The sequence below is a fragment of the Nerophis ophidion genome, linkage group LG27 (assembly GCF_033978795.1).
Source record: "Nerophis ophidion isolate RoL-2023_Sa linkage group LG27, RoL_Noph_v1.0, whole genome shotgun sequence".
NCBI lineage: Eukaryota > Metazoa > Chordata > Actinopteri > Syngnathiformes > Syngnathidae > Nerophis > Nerophis ophidion.
Window position 1 is genome coordinate 11,873,360 of NC_084637.1, and position 21,979 is coordinate 11,895,338.

A 21,979-nucleotide genomic window follows, 5' to 3' on the forward strand; every position below is an offset into this window, starting at 1 on the left:
GAACAAACAGGAAAAACAAAGCTGTGGCACGATTTTTACTATGTTTATCATTATTTATTGTTGTATTTACACTTGAGTTGGCAGGTCAAAAGATAAAAGCTGGAGTGGGAAGACATTTTAATGCATTGCTTTTTGAGTTGAACTTTTTTTAGTCCCAAAAATAGAACACGCAGCACATCTTTTAAGATCTTTTTCTGTCTTCCAAACATGAACATAAACATAAACTATCTCAGTCTGGTTATTCAGAGTGAAGATGCAACAAGCATCTTGGTCACACAAAAGCAGCTCGGATTTTTTTAAAAAGGAGGGGAAAAAGATGCCGTTCCTGAGAATTTAAGTTTGTCTTCCCAAGGTTTTTGCACTTATTAGGTCTTGTTCACACAGCAGGTCAATTCCAATTTGTTTGCCCATATGCAAACTGTATCAGATTATTTCATGTGATCTGAACGCTTCAGCGCTCTGGCCGCATTAATCCGACCAGAACGTCATCAATAAGTGATAATCGGCGTAGTTATTTGCCAAAATAGACGGTTACAAAATAAATAGTTGACAAAGAAGCAGATAACAGGTGAAAATAAAAGGTTTTAGAAACTAATGCGAAGGTTTTACCACTCCTCTCTTTGACTGCTTGCCCACAGACACGCTCTTCAAGCAGACATATCCTGTAAAACTGCGGGAGACAAAATTCTTGTCCTCTTCCTTCTTAATCTTTTATGCACAATAATTCGGTTCAGAAATCAAACTCCTTGAAATGGCCACAATTGTGCCAGTGGAAGCTATGTTTACTTCCGAAAACATTGCAGTGCGTGCTACTTCATGACATCATGTTCGCATGCCGGTCAAATTGCATTCACATTAGAAATTATATTTCTGTGTAATGTGAACGGTCAATAAAAAAATCGTATTTGACAAAAAAATCTGAATTGGACAGTCGACCCTGCAGTGTGAACAAAGCCTTTGTGTCCTTTTTCCGTTACCGATCAGGTCTTTGGAGGCAGAAGACTTTGGCCTGGTTGTCACCTGAGGCAGTGATTGCCAGCGTCGCCTCCCTGTAAGGAAGACAAGACAGTCAAGCTGAGAAGCCGTAAGTGGTTGTCAACATAAACACAAATAGCTCTGATTAAGTGTTTTTACTGGTGGCAAACCATCTACAAAATCAAATTGGTTCATTTTTGTTAGTTGCTGTGGTAAAAATCTAAGTAATCTCAAGTAAAAGCCACTTAGTTTATTTAATGTCTTAATGGCCTTACGCCTTTTTATCTATCTGACCTGCTTTAACCATATCAACCCTCACTGATCCTGAGGTCCTGTGGCACTGACCTTTTAGCGTTACCAAATACCTGAACAAAGATCCACGGTGAGGCGGCACTTAGCCACTATGGTCCCACTTGTGGAACAGCTAGCCAGAGAGCTTTAAAATAAATTTAAAAAAGGCTAAGGCTTTAGACCAGTGGTTCTTAACCTTGTTGGAGGTACCGAACCCCACCAGTTTCATAAGCACATTCACCGAACCCTTCTATAGTGAAAAATAAAATGTTTTTTTTCAAATTCAAGAAAAAGTTACATGTTTTTGGTAACACTTTAACATGGGGAACATATTCTAAGTAACAAAGACTTAATTTAAAAGGGTCAGGGTAATAATAAGGCTTTGCCGAATAATGCATTAATAAGTAATAATAAATAGTTAAGAGCCAATATGTTACTAATTTGCATGTTAATAAGCAACTAATTAATGGTGAGTATGTTCCCCATACTTAAGTGTTACTATGTTTTTTTTACTGGTGCACAAAATGAACCGTGCATGAACATCACCTCGTTCAAAGAACAAAACCAACACAGTGCATAAACTCACAACAAATTACACACCTGCAAATCAGTGTGACTTCTGCTGTTGCCGTATCCGTAATACGCCGTTAGGGAGAAGTTTGTATTTACACTATGAGTCGGGTGTGTTTTGACCTCCGTCGAACCCCTGAGGCCGACTCACCGAACCCCTAGGGTTCGATTGAACCCAGATTTAGAACCACTGCTTTAGACATACCTTTTCAAATCAGGCTTTTACTAATCATCTGGGTTTTTTTTCTTATTTTATTGTGTTGTTTTATTTTTAAAATTATTAATATTTATACTATTATTTTCCAAATGTTATGTCTTAATTTAATATTGAAATATTCATATTATTAGTTTTAATTTTTACATGTTTTATACTATATATATATATATATATTTTTTTTTTATAAATGGCGTTAATTTGGTTATTCTCCTTTGTGGACACCTCAAAGGTGGCGTTTTTCCTCAAATCCTCAGTGCCAATGTTTTGTTTTTGCTTTGTTATTGTCAATAGTTTTTGTGTGTTTGTGTGTGTCTTTCCTTTTCTTTTCATCTCATCTTTATTCTGCCGAGGCGGGCAGCCACAATCATTTACATGTAAATAGAATAGAATAGAATAGACTTTATTGTCATTATATTTGCATGTAACGAGATTAAAGACTCCAACTTAAAGTGCGGTTGTGGTACAATAAACAACACAAGAGGTAATAAAGGGAAAACTAACAATTGGAATAAACAGACTACTGTCCAATAAAAATAACAAACAATCCTGTACAATATACAAAACACTATAGAAATACAAAATACTGTACAATATACAGAACAAGACAAGAGTACCAAAGTAATAAATAACAATCAGTGTTGGACGTATTGTACTCGAAGGGTATTATTGCACAGTAGGGTATTAGGGCAGGTTTTTGTACAGGGGTGAATTATTATAAGTTAAAGTACCAATGATTGTCACACACACACACACTAGGTGTGGCGAAATTATTCTCTGCATTTGACCCATCAGCCATGATCACACCCTGGAGGTGAGAGGAGCAGTCATTTTTGGTGATTCAACCCCCAATTCCAACCCTTAATACTGAGTGCCAAGCAGGGAGGTAATGGGTCCCATTTTTATAGTCTTCGGTATGACTCGGCCGGGGTTTGAACTCACGACCTACCGATCTCAGGGCGGACACTAACCCAGGGGTTGGGAACCTTTTTGGCTGAGAGAGCCATGAAAGCCAAATATTTTAAAATGTATTTCCGTGAGAGCCATATAATATTTTTTTAACACTGAATACAACTAAATCCGTGCATTTTTTAAGTAAGACCAACATTTTTAGAGTATAATAGGTCTCTTATTCTTTTTAATAACATTGTTATTTCTTGAACAGGTGCTGTAGAAAACGGGTGGATGGATTAAAATGCATGAGAATGTTTTATATTTTGAAAGTTATTTTAACATTGTGATTACCAGCGGAATTAATAATTATTTATCGTGTTAAGCAGTGTTAGCTAAGATTTATCTGAGAGCCAGATGCAGTCATCAAAAGAGCCACATCTGGCTCTAGAGCCATAGGTTCCCTACCCCTGCTCTAACCACCAGGCCACTGAGTAGGTTAGGGGAAATCCAAGATGGTGAAGTAGCCGTACAAATATGATTCGATACCGTAAGCCTGGCAACGCTGTTGGATAAGTGGGGTCTCTCTGCCCTTTCTGTCAAGGGGTCTGAGCTGCATTTTCACGATAATAATGAAATTAACAACACATTTTGACATAAATAAACACAATTTCTGTAGAAATTTGCCCTTTTGGGTTTCAAATTTTGTGACGACAAAGGGGAAACCGCGGAATGTCGACTTAAGGGGTACTTTTTAGTAATAGGAAGAACAATGTCAGTCAAGACATGTAGATGAATAAAGTGGAGAAGTTCCATCATACCTGTTCATTGTGAAGTCCAAAATCTCTGCAGAATGGCCACGGTACTCAGACAACATGTTGCCGGAGCGAGCGTCCCATTGACGCAGTGCTCCATCCAAACTGCTGGTGGACACCACTGAAGAAGACTCCTCCCACCGTAGGTGAACGATACCAGTCTGGAGGAAAGGAGTATCAGGGTTATTGAAGTACCGACACCTAACGCATGGCGAGCTGAACACAATTGTGCCTCCTTTTAAAAAGGCAAACACTCTGACTGGCACGCAAACCTCGTGATGGCAGCTATGTCGCAGGACTTGCGTGGGGAGATCGTAAATGCCCATGGTGCCGTCCAGGTATGCCACAGCGACGAGGGGTAGGCTGCAGAAGACAAGATGGTTCATACAGGCAAGTCTCTTGCTATTTACGTTTGAATTTTATAGAAATGTAATCCAACAGTTACATGTTACAGAATCCCACAGATTCAACAGAGTTAGATTCTTCTTCGCCTCTTGCTCCTTTGGCTTTGCATCCCTCCAAAGAGAAAACTCCCACCACCTTACATAAATACGACAAACACACAAATTAAGAGCCTCAAGTACAAACCCCGTTTCCATGAGTTGGTAAATTGTGTTAAGATGTAAATATAAACGGAATACAATGATTTGCAAATCATTTTCAACCCATATTCAGTTGAATATGCTACAAAGACAACATATTAGATGTTCAAACTGATAAACTTTTTTTTTTTTTGCAAATAATCAATAACTTTAGAATTTGATGCCAGCAACACGTGACAAAGAAGTTGGGAAAGGTGGCAATAAATACTGATAAAGTTGATGAATGCTCATCAAACACTTATTTGAAACATCCCACAGGTGTGCGGGCTAATTGGGAACAGGTGGGTGCCATGATTGGGTATAAAAGCAGCTTCCATGAAATGCTCAGTAATTCACAAACAAGGATGGGGCGAGGGTCACCACTTTGTAAGCAAATTGTGGAACAGTTATAGAACAATATTTCTCAATGAGCCATTGCAAGGAATTTAGGGATTTTACCATCTACGGTCCGTAAAATCATCAAAAGGTTCAGAGAATCTGGATAAATCACTGCACGTAAGCGACGATATTACGGACCTTTGATCCCTCAGGCGGTATTGCATCAAAAACCGACATCAGTGTGTAAAGGATATCACCACATGGGCTCAGGAATACTTCATAAAACCACTGTCAGTAACTACAGTTGGTCGCTACATCTGTAAGTGCAAGTTAAAACTCTACTATGCAAAGCAAAACCCATTTATCAACAACACCCAGAAATGCCACTGGCTTCTCTGGGCCCGAGCTCATCTAAGATGGACTGATGCAAAGTGGAAAAGTGTTCTGTGGTCTGACGAGTCCACATTTCAAATTATATTTGGAAACTGTGGACGTGGTGTCCTCCGGAACAAACAGTAAAATAACCATCCGGATTGTTGTAGGCGCAAAGTTGAAAAGCCAGCATCTGTGATGGTATGGGGGTGTATTAGTGCCCAAGGCATGGGTAACTTACACATCTGTGAAGGCACCATTAATGCTGAATGGTCCATACAGGTTTTGGATTAACATATGTTATCATCCAATTAACATTATCATGGACGCCCCTGCTTATTTCAGCAAGACAATTCCAAGCCACGTGTTACAACAGCGTTGCTTTGTAGTAAAAGAGTGCGGGTACTAGACTGGCCCGCCTGCAGCCCAGACCTGTCTTCCATCGAAAATGTGTGGCGCATTATGAAGCGTAAAATACGACAGCAGAAACCCCGGACTGTTTACGACTGAAGCTCTACATAAAACAAGAATGGGAAAGAATTCCACTTTCAAAGCTTCAACAATTAGTTTCCTCAGTTCCCAAACGTTTATTGAGTGTTGTCAAAAGAAAAGGTGATGTAACACAGTGGTGAACATGCCCTTTACCAACTACTTTGGCACGTGTTGCAGCCATGAAATTCTAAGTTAATTATTATTTGCAAAAAAAAAAAAATATTTATCAGTTTCAACATCAAATATCTTGTCTTTGTAGCATATCCAACTGAATATGGGTTGAAAAGGATTTGCAAATCATTGTATTCCGTTTATATTTACAACTAACACAATTTCCCAACTCATATGGAAACGGGGTTTGTATTTATGTTTAATTCCCTTTTCATCACAATGTTTCCATAGCACTCACCTTGCCAGTAACAGTGTTGATGAGCTTTGCAAAGCCATCCACTGAACCCGTTAGTACTAAAGAGCTGTCCTTGTTGCATGCAAGGCAGGTCAGCGCCCCCTTGTGTCCATCTTGACCTGTTTTAGAATGAAGGCACAAGACATCACAACTAAGCTGTGTGGAATCCAAACAAATTTTCTTTGAAAATATAGTGTTGTATGTGACATCCACTCTTTCTCATTGTGTGTTGTTTTGTAGTTGTGTTGTGGCAGATCTGTGACAGGCAGCTAAAGGCTGCCAATGACTAGCAACTAACAAAAAAATAAGATGCCTGCGGACACCCTTTACCTAAACTACAGATAAGGGTTGGCAACATTTTCTATTAAAAGACCAATTTTACTCCCTCTTACAGTAAATCAAAAACTATCAATTAAAGATGTACTGATTACCTGTATTAGTGAAAAACTGTGGTAAAATTCCCAACAGTCAGAATTACAGTTTAAAATTAAAATAATTGTAAAACCATGATTGATTATTGCAATTGGAAAAACTCAGACTGGTGATCCTACTGCCACTTGCGAGTTAGCGGCTAGCACTGCTAATCGCTAGCTAGCAGTTAACACCATTAATCACAAGCTAACAGTGAGTGCCGTTAATTGCTTAATGGCTTAAATCAGGGGTCGGGAACCTTTTTAGCTGAGAGAGCCAAAAAGCCAAATATTTTAAAATGTATTTCCGTAAGAGCCATATAATATTTTTCTTAACACTGAACACAACTAAACGCCTGCATTTTTAAGTAAGGCCAACATTTCTAGAGTATAATAGGTCTCTTATTCTTTGTAATAACATTGTTATTCTGAAGCTAACTGTGGAGGGGGTGTGGCCCGCGGGCCTGCAGCGAACTGGGGTGTGCCACGACCGGCCTCGAAATCAGCGAGAGCTTCGTAGATGTTCCACCTGAGCCTTGTTATCTAATCAGCTGTCGCTCTGTTATAAGCAGCAGCCAGGAGGAGAGATGGGGTTGGGGCTGGAGCCAGAGCGCGAGCGAGAACGAAAGAGAAAAATACAATTCCTGGAAAGCAACTGAGAGACTTACTGAAAAATAAAACAATAGTGTAACCCTGAAACGGGCTCTCATGTCGGTGCTTGGTAGTCTGAAGAACCCCCAGGAGGACAAGTCCCACACTAACCAATAATAAATAAATAACTTCTTAACGCAACTTCTTGAACAGGTGCGGTAGTAAACGGATGGATGGACTAAAAAATCGTGAGAATGTTTTATGTTTTGAACATTATTTTTAACACTTATTACAAGTGGAATTATTAATTACTTATCATGTTAAGCAATGTCAGCTCAGATTTATCCGAGAGCCAGATGCAGTCATCAAAAGAGCCACATCTGGCTCTAGAGCCATAGGTTCCCTACCCCTGGCTTAAATGCTAACATGAATACAAGACACGTTAACGTCTTTCCTCTTTCCAAACATCATACACAAATATAAGCTTGTACAAACACATTATTTTATGAGTTAGGGCTTGGCGATACAGCCTTTTATTAATATCTCGATATTTTTAAGCCATATTACGATACAAAATATCTATAACTCGATATTTTGCCTTAGCCTTAAATGAACACTTGATGCGTATAATCACAGCAGTATGAGGATTCTGTGTCTACATTAAAACGTTCTTGTTCATGGGTGTCAAACTCTGGCCCGCGGGCCAAATTTGGCCCGCCGTGTAATTTCACTTGGCCCTTGAGGCAATATCACATTAACATTAGAGGTGGCCCGCCGCTGTAACTCCGCATTCACCACTAATAGTCTTACTTGCCAACCCTCCCGATTTTCCCGGGAGACTCCCTAAGTTCAGTGCCCCTCCCAAATTTCATCCGGGACAACAATATTTGGGGTGGGCTTTAAAGGCACTGCCTTTGGCGTTCTCTACAACCTGTCTCCACGTCCGCTTTTCCTCCAACCAAACTGTGCCGGCCTAGTCACATAATATATGCGGCTTATACACACACACAAGTGAATGCAAGGCATGCTTGGTCAACAGCCATACAGGTCACACTAAGGGTGGCCGTATAAACAACTTTAACACTGTTATAAATATGCGCCACACTGTGAACCCACACCAAACAAGAATGACACATTTCGGGGGAACATCCGCACCGTAACAGAACATAAACACAACAGAACAAATACCCAGAACGCCGTGCAGCACTAACTCTTCCGGGACGCTACAATATACACCCCCCGCTATCACCAAACCCCGTCCACCTCAACCCCACCGACGAAAAGAGGCATTCAATTTTTATTTAAATTTTATTTGATATGCCATTGATATTTTTTTATTATTATTTGAAACTCGATTTTGCATGTCACTATAAAGTTATATAAGCCTTCCATGTTCAATATTCAATGCAAAACTTGTTTGGGTCCCTATTAAAAGGTTAATTTGTTCAACCTCGGCCCGCGGCTTTGTTCGGTTTTAAATTTTGGCCCACTCTGTATTTGAGTTTGACACCCCTGGTCTTGTTTATACTGCATTAATATATGTTCATTTTAAACTTTCATGCGGAGGGAAACCACAATTAAGTCAATTTACCAATACTGTATTTAATAAACAGTTATTAAGCAGTGGCACAAACATTCTTGTCATTTTAAAACAGAAAGTGCAAGATTGTCAGAGACATTTTAAAACAAGCTATTAGTGATCTTTTGTGCATGGTGTCACTAAGATGACAAATCAAAACAACACTAAATTAAAATGCACTTTTTGTACAGAATGCAACTACAATAGTTTAAAACTAAGTGCACTTTTGGCCATGATGTCACACAAGATATTTCAATAACTGTCAAATAAAAATGAGCTGCGTAACAGAAAATCAAATAGTGTATGTGTTTTGCTATGTGGTAGGTTACTACGGACGTTATTAAATTCTGTCGTTGACTATTTTTTTCAAAAGATCTGGAAATGGTTGCTTCGGCATTTTGTGGGTATGGCACCGAACAAAGATGTTGACATGCAGTTTCAAGCACTCTTCATTCTCTAGCAGGGGGCTTTTAAAATTAGCAGTGGGTGCTACTTTTTGTAACAACCCTTTTGCCGCATACTTGTTCGACATATTGCCGTTTGAAGCCAAACCACCGCCAGACGATGGACCCCGTGCAGTTTTTCTTAGGAATTAATTCTTCCTTCATTTGTTACCAGATTGGTCGAGTATATCGATATATCTCCCAGCTCTAGTATGAGCAAATAAACAAATACATTTTTCACATCAGAGTGGGTAATATGAAGATATAGATTGTGTGTCTGTTGTTTATGTTAAATAAAGATCGGTTAAGAGTTCAGTGAGTGTACTTTCACATTCAACAATACCGTGGTTATAATAACTGTGATAATTTTGGTCACTATAACCCTGATATGAAATGTTCATATAGTCTCATCCCTCAACATAATACAACAAACATAAATGCAGTGTGCATGTGTAAAACTACTTTTTTTCAGGACGTATCCATAGTTAGCTTACTGCAGAGGTTGCACACACATAAAGCTGACAGCTCTCTTGTGCAGACATCTCTCTCACCATAAACAAACACCCTCATTTCCTCTTGCCTTCCTTGCACTCATCCAATCACCAGTCAGATCTCTGCCTGTACAAACACATTCATGGCCTCGCAGATCGTCGTAAATTCCAGAGTGCTGCGAAAGGCTACAACAAGAAGGCTGAATAGCTTCATGCAACGCTGGAGCTATGGGTTGCTGACTCCTGCACTAGGGATCTGTGTTTTAGCAACCAAGACACTTCTCGACTGTGTAGCTTGTTAACTTCGTTTGTCTGTGAAAAATGGCAACTGAAGACGGATGGAGACTGTAATTGAACCTCCATCCAGTTTCTACCGCTTGTCCCTTTTTGGGGTAGCGGGGTCTGCTGGAGCCTATCTCAGCTGCATTAAATAACTTTTATTGCAAATGTTGATCAGAAAACCAAGGAGGTATGGAATGCATGTGTAGGCCGGGCCAATATTCGAGAAGTCAAATCCATCTATTTTCTACCGCTTATTCCCCTCGGAGTCGCTGGAGCTTATCTCAGCTACTATCGGGCGGAAGGCGGGGTACACTCCGGACAAGTCGCCACCTATTGTCAGGGCCAACACAGACGGACAACATTCACACACTAGGGCCAATTTAGTGTTGCCAATCAACCTATCCCCAGGTGCATGTTTTAGGAGGAGGCAGGAAGCCGGAATACCCAGAGGGAACCCACGCAGTCACGGGGAGAACATGCAAACTCCACACAGAAAGATCCCGAGGCCCGAATTGAACCCAGGACTGCTCAGGACCTTCGTATTGTGAGGCACATGCACTAACCCCTGTTCCATCGTGCTGCCTGAGAAATCAAATAAACGGAAAAATAGGAAAATTTAAGACTGAAATTTTTGCAGCTTCAAGAAATTGCCATGTGCATGCTTCAAGAGCATTCACGCTTTTTGTCGCTTCTAGCGGCTAAGGGCATGGCGTAGTGGGTGGAGCGGCCGTGCCAGGAACCTGAGGGTTGCAGGTTCGCTCCCCGCCTCTTTCCATCCAAATCGCTGCCGTTGTGTCCTTGGGAAGGACACTTCACCCTTGCCCCCGGTGCCGCTCACACTGGTGCATGAATGAGCGTGGTGGTCGGAGGGGCCGTAGGCGCAAATTGGCAGCCATGCTTCTGTCAGTCTACCCCAGGGCAGCTGTGGCTACAAATGTAGCTTACCACCACCAGGTGTGAATGAATGATGGCGTCTTACTTCTCTGTGAAGCGCTTTGAGTGTCTAGAAAAGCGCTATATAAATCGGCGGTATAGCTATGTTGGTAGAGTGGCCGTGCCAGCAACTTGAGGGTTCCAGGTTCGATCCCAGCTTCTGCCATCCTAATCACTGCCGTTGTGTCCTTGGGCAAGACACTTTACCCACCTGCTCCCAGTGCCACCCACACTGGTTTAAATTTAACTTAGATATTGAGTTTAACTATGTAAAGCGCTTTGAGTCACTAGAGAAAAAGCGCTATATAAATATTGTAGGAGCCTAAATACTTCCATCCATTTTCTACCGCTTATTCCCTTTTGGGGTCGCGGGGGGCGCTGGCGCCTATCTCAGCTACAATCGGGCGGAAGGCGGGGTACACCCTGGACAAGTCGCCACCTCATCGCAGGGCCAACACAGATAGACAGACAACATTCACACTCACATTCACACACTAGGGCCAATTTAGTGTTGCCAATCAACCTATCCCCAGGTGCATGTCTTTGGAAGTGGGAGGAAGCCGGAGTACCCGGAGGGAACCCACGCATTCACGGGGAGAACATGCAAACTCCACACAGAAAGATCCCGAGCCTGGATTTGAACCCAGGACTGCAGGACCTTCGTATTGTGAGGCAGATGCACTAACCCCTCTGCCACCGTGAAGCCAGCCTAAATACTGTTTAAGTTAATTTACATTTTATGGAAGGTGCTTTATGTTTATTTAGCCAAAAGGGGACTATTTACTTTATTTGCATGATAAGAAAATTGGTATATTGAATGCTTAGAGTAATTATACAAATCTCACTTTAATTGTAAATATTGCATTTGTCAAAATGATTTGATGACGTAACTGTTTTAAGTGCATATATGGCGGAAGGATCTGTGTGGTAAGGGGGTTTTTTGGACGCAAGGTGTCATGGGTAATTGCTGTCAGGTGCGGTGGAATCGAGCCACAAAGTTTTTTTGATCTCACTCATACTTATTCTCGTTCATACTTTTTCTAACTAGTACTGCAACAAACTCTCTTTATTTTGTCATTCATTTGTTCCCACATCGTGACTGTTTTATGTTTTGAATTATTAATATCACAAGTAAACCATACAAACGAAGAAGAACGTCTCGAGTTTTGTTTTGTTGTTGCCGTAGAAAGCGGAGTGAATGTGATAGTAGAGGAGCGTCAAGCTTAAGGCTACTTTAGGAATCTACAAATATAATTCAGTTCACTTCACATTACCATAGTGGAATGAAAAGAAAGGGGTGAATTATCTTGCCCTCGTCTTTAACTCTTTGTGCAGCAATGCAACTAGCCCGCTAGCATCACACACTGCAACTAATTGCCAGGTAGCAGCTAACGTGGACAAAATGATCACAAAACCAAATGCCAGCACACCAATGTGTGAATATTTCGGTTTAAAACTTTGAAACAAAATGAGCCCATCAACACCGACTAGCCAGTTTGTCGAATGTTTGCGAATACAACAACGCTCCCTTGAAACACAACCGGTTGACAGTCCTAACTCACTTCGCACATACTATGCGTTTGGTGAAGAAGGCAGGTGACAGGTCAATGGTGTGCGCTCACAGAACGTGTGGTTAAAGACTTGCTGATATTTAATACTATTATAAAACTGTGATAACTTAGTGCGTTATATATAATCAGGGAACCTATTGTTCAAGCAGGATGTAATTTTATTAACTAACTCTGTCAGCATGGTATATACACACACACAAGGCAGGACATCTCTAACTCAAGCTATAGGCATTCTGTGCTTAGACAATTAAGCTAAGCATACCCCCTTGTGTTGTGGGGTAGAACTGCAGGTAACTAACTACATTACCACAGAAAGTAACATTTTTAAAAAGTGCTGTTGCATTGTCATGTCATGTCGGTGTTCCTCACTCAGAATCTGCCAAACTTAATTTTGTTTTGCATGTGACCTGTTAATAGATCTGTTTAAACCAAGGGTCTCAAACTCAATTTACCTGGGGGCCACTGGATGCAGAAACTGAGTGAGGCTGGGCCGCAAGAAAAGATTTTTACAATAAGGGGGCGGGTTGGGGTGGGGGGTGTATATTGTAGATTGGAAGAGTTAGGGATGTATGGGATTCTGGGTATTTGTTCTGTTGTGTTTATGTTGTGTTACGGTGCGGATGTTCTCCCAAAATGTGTTTGTCATTCTTGTTTGGTGTGGGTTCACAATGTGGCGCATATTTGTAACAGTGTTAAAGTTGTTTATACGGCCACCCTCAGTGTGACCTGTGTGGCTGTTGACCAAGTATGTCTTGCAGTTGCTCACTGCATCTACAGAAGCCAAATACAACATGTTGCTGGGCTGGTACGCAGTTTGTACAGGTTGCAGAGGACGCTAAAGGCACAGTGTCCCCTTAATAATGCTGTTGGGGTGAAATTCGGGAGAATGATTACCTCTGGAGGGGCACTGAAAATTGGGAGTCTCCCGGAAATATCGAGGGTATACAAGTATAAACCTCGCGGGCCGCACCCACATTAAATTTTCACAATGAGGTGCGGGCCGCAAAATAACGTTCGCAAGCCAATTGACCCTGGTTTAAACTGTAGTGTTTATAATAATCAGGGAACCGATTAACCGTGACAACAAGTTGTGGATGACTGGCAAAAGAATTCACTGTTCGTTTAATTCCCATTTTGCACAAACCTGCTAAAGTGCTTATAGCGATGCTCAGAGTGAACCATTTTGTACCTTGTTTAGATGCGAGAAACAAAGAACAGAAACGCACACATGGACATGGAAATGTATTGATGCCGGAAAATAGAGGTTATTTGTATTTATGGTCCTATTAATTGATTTGATTGTTGTCCTAGGCCAGGGGTAGGGAACTTATGGCTCTAGAGCCAGATGTGGCTCTTTTGATGACTGCATCTGGCTCTCAGATAAATATTAGCTGACATTGCTTAACACGATAAGGAATGAATAATTCCGCTGGTAATCCACAGTTTTAAAAATAACGTTCAAATTATAAAACCTTCTCATGCATTTTAATCCAACCATCCATTTTCTATCGCACCTGTTCAAGAACTGCATCAATGGTAAGAAGTATTATATTTATTATTGGTTAGCTTTAGAATAACAATGTTATTAAAAAGAATAAGAGACTTATTATACTCTAAAAATGTTGGTCTTACTTAAAAATGCACGCATTTAGTTGTATTCATCCATTTTCTACCGCTTATTCCCTTTGGGGTCGCGGGGGGCGCTGGTGCCTATCTCAGCTAAAATCGAGCGGAAGGCGGCGTACACCCTGGACAAGTCGCGACCTATATGGCTCTCACGGAAATACATTTTGAAATATCTGGCTTTAATGGCTCTCTCAGCCAAAAAGGTTCCCGACCCCTGTCCTAGGCCTATAAGTGCACTTACTAATAGTTTATGTTGAGCTTCTAAGAGACTTACCTTTAATGACGTGGATAGCGTTGCCCTGCTTCAAATCCCACAAACGCACCGTTCCGTCCTCATAACCCACCACCGCACGTTTACCTTAAGAGAAAGAATAGCAAAAAATAAATATAATAAAAATGCTACCTTGTGTGGGACTACTATGTAGCATACCATCAGGAAGCACTTTTCCAGTGGTGGCTTGGCAAGCAGAACTCTGAAAGGTTTTGCAGTCACCGCTGGGGATCTTCCACATCCACATGTTGCCGCCATCTGTTCCTGCCAGCAGCACTGGGGCACAGGGATGCCACTCTAACCACTAAAAGCGGGAGAAAATGTAGGATGACTTTCCTCAAGCTCATTGAATTGTTGCACTTCGCTGACCACAACCTCTCAAGTGTGTTTGTTTTTACCTCCAGATCTCCGACTTCAAAAGACCAGACCTCCTCTTTTGTCTCCACTTTCCAGACTTTAATCACTCCGCTCATGTCTCCCGAAGCCACGAGAGACGAGTCATGACTGAACACGGCGCATGTGACAGAGTCCTTGTGTCCTTGTGGAGGTGAAAAGAAAGAAGGTTTATCGCAAAATAAACAACAAATGATACATTTAGCCGACGATAAATACTTAAAGGCCTACTGAAATGAGATTTTCTTATTTAAACGGGGATAGCAGGTCCATTCTATGTGTCATACTTGATCATTTCACGATATTGCCATATTTTTGCTGAAAGGATTTAGTAGAGAACATTGACGATTAAGTTAGCAACTTTTGGTCGCTAACAGAAAAGCCCTGACTTTACCGGAAGTCGCAGACGATGACGTCACCTTTTGATGCCTCCTCACGCCCTCACATTGTTTTTAATGGGAGCCTCCAACAAAAAGAGCTAATCGGACCGAAAAAAACTACAATTTCCCCATTAATTTGAGCGAGAATGAAAGTTTCGTGTTTGAGAATATTGATAGCGAAGGATTAGAAAAAAAAAAAAAAAGTTAAAAAAAAACGCAATTGCTTTGGGACGGATTCAGATGTTTTTAGACACATTTACTAGGATAATTCTGGGAAATCCCTTATCTTTCTATTGTGTTGCTAGTGTTTTAGTGAGTTTAACAGTACCTGATAGTAAGAGGGCTGTGTCCACGGGTGTCTTGACACCAGTGTCTCAGGGAAGTCGACTGCAGCTTTATGGAGGGCGCAAGCTCACTTTTTACCACAATTTTCTCACCGAAACCTGCTGGTTGACATTCGGTCGGGATCCATGTTTCCTTGACCGCTCTGATCCATAGTAAAGTTTCACCTCCGGGAAATTTAAACAAGGAATCACCGTGTGTTTGTGTGGCTAAAGGCTAAAGCTTCCCAACTCCATCTTTCTACTTTGAATTCTCCAGTATTAATTGAACAAATTGCAAAAGATTCAGCAACACAAATCTCCAAAATACTGTGTAATTATGCGGTTAAAGAAGACGACTTTTAGCTGTGTGTGTGTGTGTGTGTGTGTGTGTGTGTGCAGCGCTCATATTTCCTAACAGTCCGTGACGTCACGCGTACACGTCATCATTACGCGACGTTTTCAAGAAGAAATTTAAAATTGCAATTTAGTAAACTAAAAAGGCTGTATTGGCATGTGTTGCAATGTTAATATTTCATCATTGATATATCAACTATCAGACTGCGTGGTGGGTAGTAGTGGGTTTCAGTAGGCCTTTAAATCCTTATATTACATTGTGTTAATGCATGTTGATGACACATTCTAGCTGTGTGCCGCAAATTTAACAGCAACAAGAGTAAAAACGTGTCCTTATCGCAATGTAGCAATCTCGCTACTCAATCAGCAATTCTCGCCTCGGGGCGGTATAGCTCAGTTGGTAGAGTGGCCGTGCCAGCAACTTGAGGGTTCCTGGTTCGATCCCCGGTTCCGTCATCCTAGTTAATACCGTTGTGTCCTTGGGCAAGACACGTTACCCACCTGCTCCCAGTGCCACACACACTGGTTTGAAAAAAATTTAACTTAAATATTGGCTTTCACAATGTAAAACGCTTTGAGTCACTAGAGAAAAGCGCTATATAAATATAATTCACTTCACTTTGCCTCTACTCCAGCAAATAAACTACAGTAAGTTTCTTACAGGTAACAATATCCCTGGCTAGGAATAATAGCTTAACATGCTACACTGCACACCATATGAGGATATGCTAACCGCTAAACTAGCGTTGTATACATTGTAGAGCTCTTGAATATAAACAGAGGTGAGAGGATCAATACAAATTGCAAAAGTAACGAAACAAAGTATTATATCAGTTAATGACCAACACGACAATGGTTAGATTGATATTTTTTATGGTCTAAAAATATTTTTAAAAGTAATTGTTTACAAACTCAGGAAATAAGTCCCTGGACAGAGAGCTTCAAAGGTAAAAATAAAGGAATATAAAGAGTAAGGCTATAAGATTTCCGCATTAATGTAACAGCAGACATAGTCACAGAACTGGCCAATAAAAGGGAATCCCCTGTTAGACGCAGAGTATCACGGAAATTAACATGGGGTCCACCCATCCATCGATTTTCTAGTGCTTATTCCTTTTTGTGCTCGCTGGGGGTGCTGGTGCCTATCTCAGCTACAATCGGGCGGAAGGCGGCCTACATCCTGGACAAGTCGCCACCTTATCGCAGGAGAAGGAACATATTTTTGGGAAAAAAATTTGTAACATACAAACAAAACACGGCCTAAACGAAATCATTTTGAGACGGCCATTTGAAACAGCTACTAAACTACAAAGCTAAAGCTAGCAAAAACAATCCATACACCCACAACACATTGTATCTGCTTTTGTTGTGAACGACATCATTGATGCAAGATCGATGTACAAACAGGACTAGAGGTGGGAATCTTTGACCACCTCACTATTTGATTATGATTACGATTCAGGAGCTACAATTCAAATACAAATTGATTATTGATGCATATTTAATTCATTTATACTCATGCAGTCTTATATTTATCTTTGTTTAACTAAATAAGAGTTTATCACTTGTAACTTTTAAAAACAGAGCATTTTTATAAGAAATTCCAATCACAATTATTAAATTAATGGAAATGTGTGCAAAATTGGAACATAAGTGCCCTATAATAAAGAGGAGCTGGTCGGATCTCTCAGGGAGGTGGCTCGGTACAGTCAGCAAATTTTTAGAACCATCTGCATTACTTTATTTACAATAAATGAATCGATTTTTGAAATTTACAAATTGATTTTCTAATCGTCCATGTCCGAAATGCGATGAATTTCAAAAACTATTTTTTTCCGAACTCTAAACTTGAGAGGCTCTTTTTTTCTTAACAGCCTCAAGTTAAGCTCAGATCAACGGCACTTTTACAATAACAGGACTGTGCATAACATCCGGTCTGACTGCGTTAAAAAAAATTAAGGTTTCAAAAAGTACCATAAAACAGCAAAATGTAGTTTTCCAAAAATATTATGCTGACTTAAAATATTGGTCACAAATTGTCCAAAGATGTATTGCACAAATAAATGTGAGGATGTTTAGATTTAACTAAATTGTATTTATGACACAAAAAACACACACTCTATGGTGGTGAAATAAGTGTTAAAGGTAAAAAATGTAATTCAAAAAAGTAAACAGAAAACACTGATGTGATTTTTATATTATATTGTTATTATTATTCTAATGTCTTGTATTTACTACAATTATTTTAGTAGTTTTTTGATTCATTACTGATTTATATCTGTTTGTTAAATTACATATACCGTATTATTTAGAGTATAAGTCACTCCGAAGTATAAGTCGTACCTGCCGAAAATGCATAATAAAGAAGGAAAAAACACTGGAGTATAAGTCGCATTTTTTGGGGAAATGTATTTGATAAAAGCCAACACCAAGAATAGACATTTGAAGGGCAATTTAAAATAAATAAAGAATAGTGAACAGGCTGAATAAGTGTACGTTATATGACGCATAAATAAGAGAAGGTGCCTGCTATGTTAACGTAACATATTATGGTAAGAGTCATTCAAATAACTATAACATATAGAACATACTATACATTTACCAAACAATCTGTCACTCCTAATCGATAAATCCCATGAAATCTTACATGTCTAGTCTCTTACGTGAATGAGCTAAATAATATTTTTTGATATTTTACGGTAATGTGTTAATAATTTCACACATAAGTCGCTCCCGAGTTTAAGTCGCACCCCTGGCCAACTTATGAAAAAAACTGCGACTTATAGTCCGAAAAATACGGTATATTTAAATTAGATTTAAAGTTGAGTTTTGGTGGCACAATAAAAAAGTATAAATATTTTCAAGTTAATAAGCATTGTTATTAATCATGATTTCAATATCAATCAAAATAACTGATTATTATTTTTGCCATTCTCCCCCAGCCTTACATTGTGATATTTATCATTATCGCAGGAAGCTGCAGCATAGATCCATCCATCCATCCATTTTCTACCGCTTATTCCCTTTCAGGGTTGCGGGGGGCGCTGGCGCCTATCTCAGCTACAGTCGGGCGGAAGGCGGGGTACACGCAATATAGATTTCAGGCCATTTTGCTCATCCCTAATGTACATACAGTAAAACGTAAATGACTCAGCATCCTCGCTCACCTGTGCACTCAAACAGCACTTCGCCATCGCTCACCCTCCACACGTACGCCTTGTCGTCCTCTCCTCCCGTCACTGCCAAGCTGTTGGTGGCCGGGTCTAAGCTCACGCAAAACACGGAGCCTGTGCAGCAACGACAGAGCAAATCAAGTTTTCAAAACTGTAAACCCTACCTGGTCATCAAGGTGATTAAGGAACGTCGCTAGTACCGCTGTGCTTGGAGAAAGTCATCTCGCTGTCATCCTGATCCGCCTCCATCTCGTCCTCCGTCTCCCAGCCCTGGTCGTCGTCTGCAATAGAAGCCTCCTCAAAGTCCACATCTTCCAAGTCGTCAGCCAAGTCATCTGTGAGAGGAAGCCAATGGTTAGAGAAGAGACGATTAAAGGCCTACTGAAATGAGATTTTCTTATTTAAACAGGGATAGCAGGTCCATTCTATGTGTCATACTTGATCATTTCGCGATATTGCCATATTTTTGCTGAAAGGATTTAGTGGAAAACATCGACGATAAAGTTTGCAACTTTTGGTCGCTCATAAAAAAGCCCTGCCTTTACCGGAAGTAGCAGACGATGACGTCACCGGTGTGAGGGCTCCTCACATCCTCACATTGTTTATAATGTGATCCTCCAGCATTAAGAGCTATTCGGACCGAGAAAGCAACAATTTCTCCATTAATTTGAGCGAGGATAAAAGATTCATGGATGAGGATATTGATACTTAAGGACTAGAAAAAAAAAAAAAGTAAAAAAAAAAAAAAAGGCGATTGCGTTGGGAGCGATTCAGATGTTTTAAGACACATTTACTAGGATAATTCTGGGAAATCCCTTAGCTTTCTATTGTGTTAAGGGGGCACCGTGTAGGCACTGCCTTCAGCGTCCCCTACAATCTGTACAAACAGCGTGCCTGCCCAGCCACATTATGTATATGGCTTCTGAAGACGCAGTATGCGACTGCAAGACAAAGTTGATCAACAGCCACACAGGTCACCCTTATAAACAACTTTAACACTGTTACCAATATGTGCCACACTGTGAACCCACACCAAACTAGAATGACAAACACATTTTGGGAAAATGTCCGCACCGTAACACAACATAAACACAACAGAATAAATACCCAGAATCCCATGCAGCCCTAACTCTTCCAGGCTCAAATATACACCCCCCCCCCCCAACCCTGCCCCTTATTGTAGCCCGGAAGAGTTAGGGCTGCATTGGATTCTGGGTATTTGTTATGTTGTGTTTATATTGTGTTACGGTGCAGATGTTCTCCCAAAATGTGTTTGTCAATCTTGTTTGGTGTGGGTTCACAGTGTGACGCATATTTGTAACAGCGATGAAGTTGTTTATACGCCCACCCTCAGTGTGACCTGTATGGCTGTTGACCAAGTATGCCTTGCAGTCACTTCCGTGGGTTTGCCGAAGCCTTATACAAAATGTGACTGGGCCAGCACACTGTTTGTATGGTGGAAAAAAGGACGCTAAAGGCAGTGCCATCACGGCACGCCCATAATATTGTTGTCTGGGTGATAACCGGGAGAATGATTGCCCCGGGAGATTGTCGGGAGGGGCACAGATGTTCGGGTGTTTTTTGGAAAGATCGCGAGAGTTGGTAAGTATGTTGCTAGGGTGGGAAAGCCATTCAAAGAAGGTGAATAAACTAAAAAGTGCATGTTAGATTTTTTTTAAAGAAATCTTTTCTTACGGCCCAGCCTCACCCAATTTCTGCATCTAGTGGACCCCAGGTAAATTGAGTTTGAGACCCCTGTTTTAAAAGGATAGCAAAGGAACAGTTATACAGCTGTACATTGACTATCCGGGCGGTATAGCTCGGTTGGTAGAACGGCCGTGCCAGCAACTTGAGGGTTGCAGGTTCGATCCCCGCTTCCGCCATCCTAGTCATTGCTGTTGTGTCCTTGGGCAAGACACTTAACCCACCTGCTCCCAGTGCCACCCACACTGGTTTGGATGTAACTTAAATTTTGGGTTTCACTATGTAAAGCGCTTTGAGTCACTAGAGAAAACGCGCTATATAAATATAATTCACTTCACTATTCATCCACCCATCCATTTGCTACCGCTTATTACCTTTGGGGTCGCTGGCGCCTATCTCAGCTACAACCGCGCGGAAGGCGGTGTACACCCTGGACCAGTCGCCACCTTGTACACTGACTACTTTATATTTATTTAAAAAAAAAAAAGAATTAATATGCTAAATACTACTGCAGGGGTGTACTTGTTAGTAAGGTAGGCTACTGTAATACGTCTTTATAGTAAACTTACGTTTAGGTGATGCCCCTGCGATTGGAAACGTGCGTTATAAGCAAGTAGTGTCAACGTTTGTGTACATTTTATTCAGCACGCACCTGGACTTGCTTCAATGTCATCAAGGTCGATGACTTCAATTATTTCTTCGTCTTCGTGAAAATCCAGCGAATTTTGCTCCATGTTGGTTATGCTTTAGAAAAACCGGGAACACCACTTTAACTATATCTTACTTTATTTTCTTAAAAAAATAAAAAAACAACAACAACTAAATCAGCATAATGTGCAACGTCGAAAAGTGTGCGGTTCTTTAAGTCAAAAACAACATATGATCTTCTACTTTTAGTCCCACGTTGCTTCCTAAAATGATGCGTTTCATAAACTTTGCCCTGATTAATTCCTGCCAGGGGTTAGTTTGTTTACAATAGCAATTTTGCAAACACTCGGGATTCACAAAGTCACTTATTTGGTTGTTTAGTTAGACACCCAAATTACATTTTTGTTCATACCAAGCAGTTTCATGAAGTCAATTAAATATTAATACTTTAAAAAGAAAGACTGCCTGGAGGATAAAAATCGGGGCAATGTTTTCCCAAACTAAAGACCGGCGTGGGATGATGACATCACCAATGTTGCGTCAGCGTCATAAATGTTGCATCCGCTAGGTGGCAGTCTTGTCAAGAGTGAATCGGAGTGAATATGAGTAAGGTCTGGTTTGAATTATTGGGTTATGTTAACGCTCGAAAACAGTTTATAAATTGTACAATTAGTCATTGGGCCTAGTCCAGATATCAGTATCACAAAATGTGGCACACATAACAGGACAAGATTTCTGGACATTGCTCAACTTTGGCAATCACTCAGTGAAAGTGTGGCTGGTGCCTGGATTGGCATGCATGCGTTTACCGAATGTGATACAGTTGGACCTTCAAACATCTTAAGTCAGACAGGACATACC

At 40.6% G+C, this 21,979-nt stretch overlaps 1 protein-coding gene across 1 annotated transcript; it reads right to left on the reverse strand.

Annotated features, from left to right (window-relative positions):
• Positions 1–32: 32 nt before the first annotated feature.
• aamp (angio-associated, migratory cell protein) lies at positions 33–21,413 on the reverse strand. Its single transcript, XM_061889156.1, has 11 exons — positions 21,123–21,413; positions 18,967–19,101; positions 18,761–18,880; positions 14,542–14,681; positions 14,303–14,447; positions 14,147–14,230; positions 5,950–6,065; positions 4,202–4,296; positions 4,029–4,119; positions 3,763–3,917; positions 33–1,049 (listed from the first exon to the last, which is right to left on the reverse strand). The coding sequence occupies exons 1-11, from the start codon at positions 21,202–21,204 to the stop codon at positions 974–976; spliced, it is 1,239 nt and encodes a 412-aa protein (XP_061745140.1). The 5' UTR covers positions 21,205–21,413; the 3' UTR covers positions 33–973.
• Between the last annotated feature and the right edge of the window lie 566 nt (positions 21,414–21,979).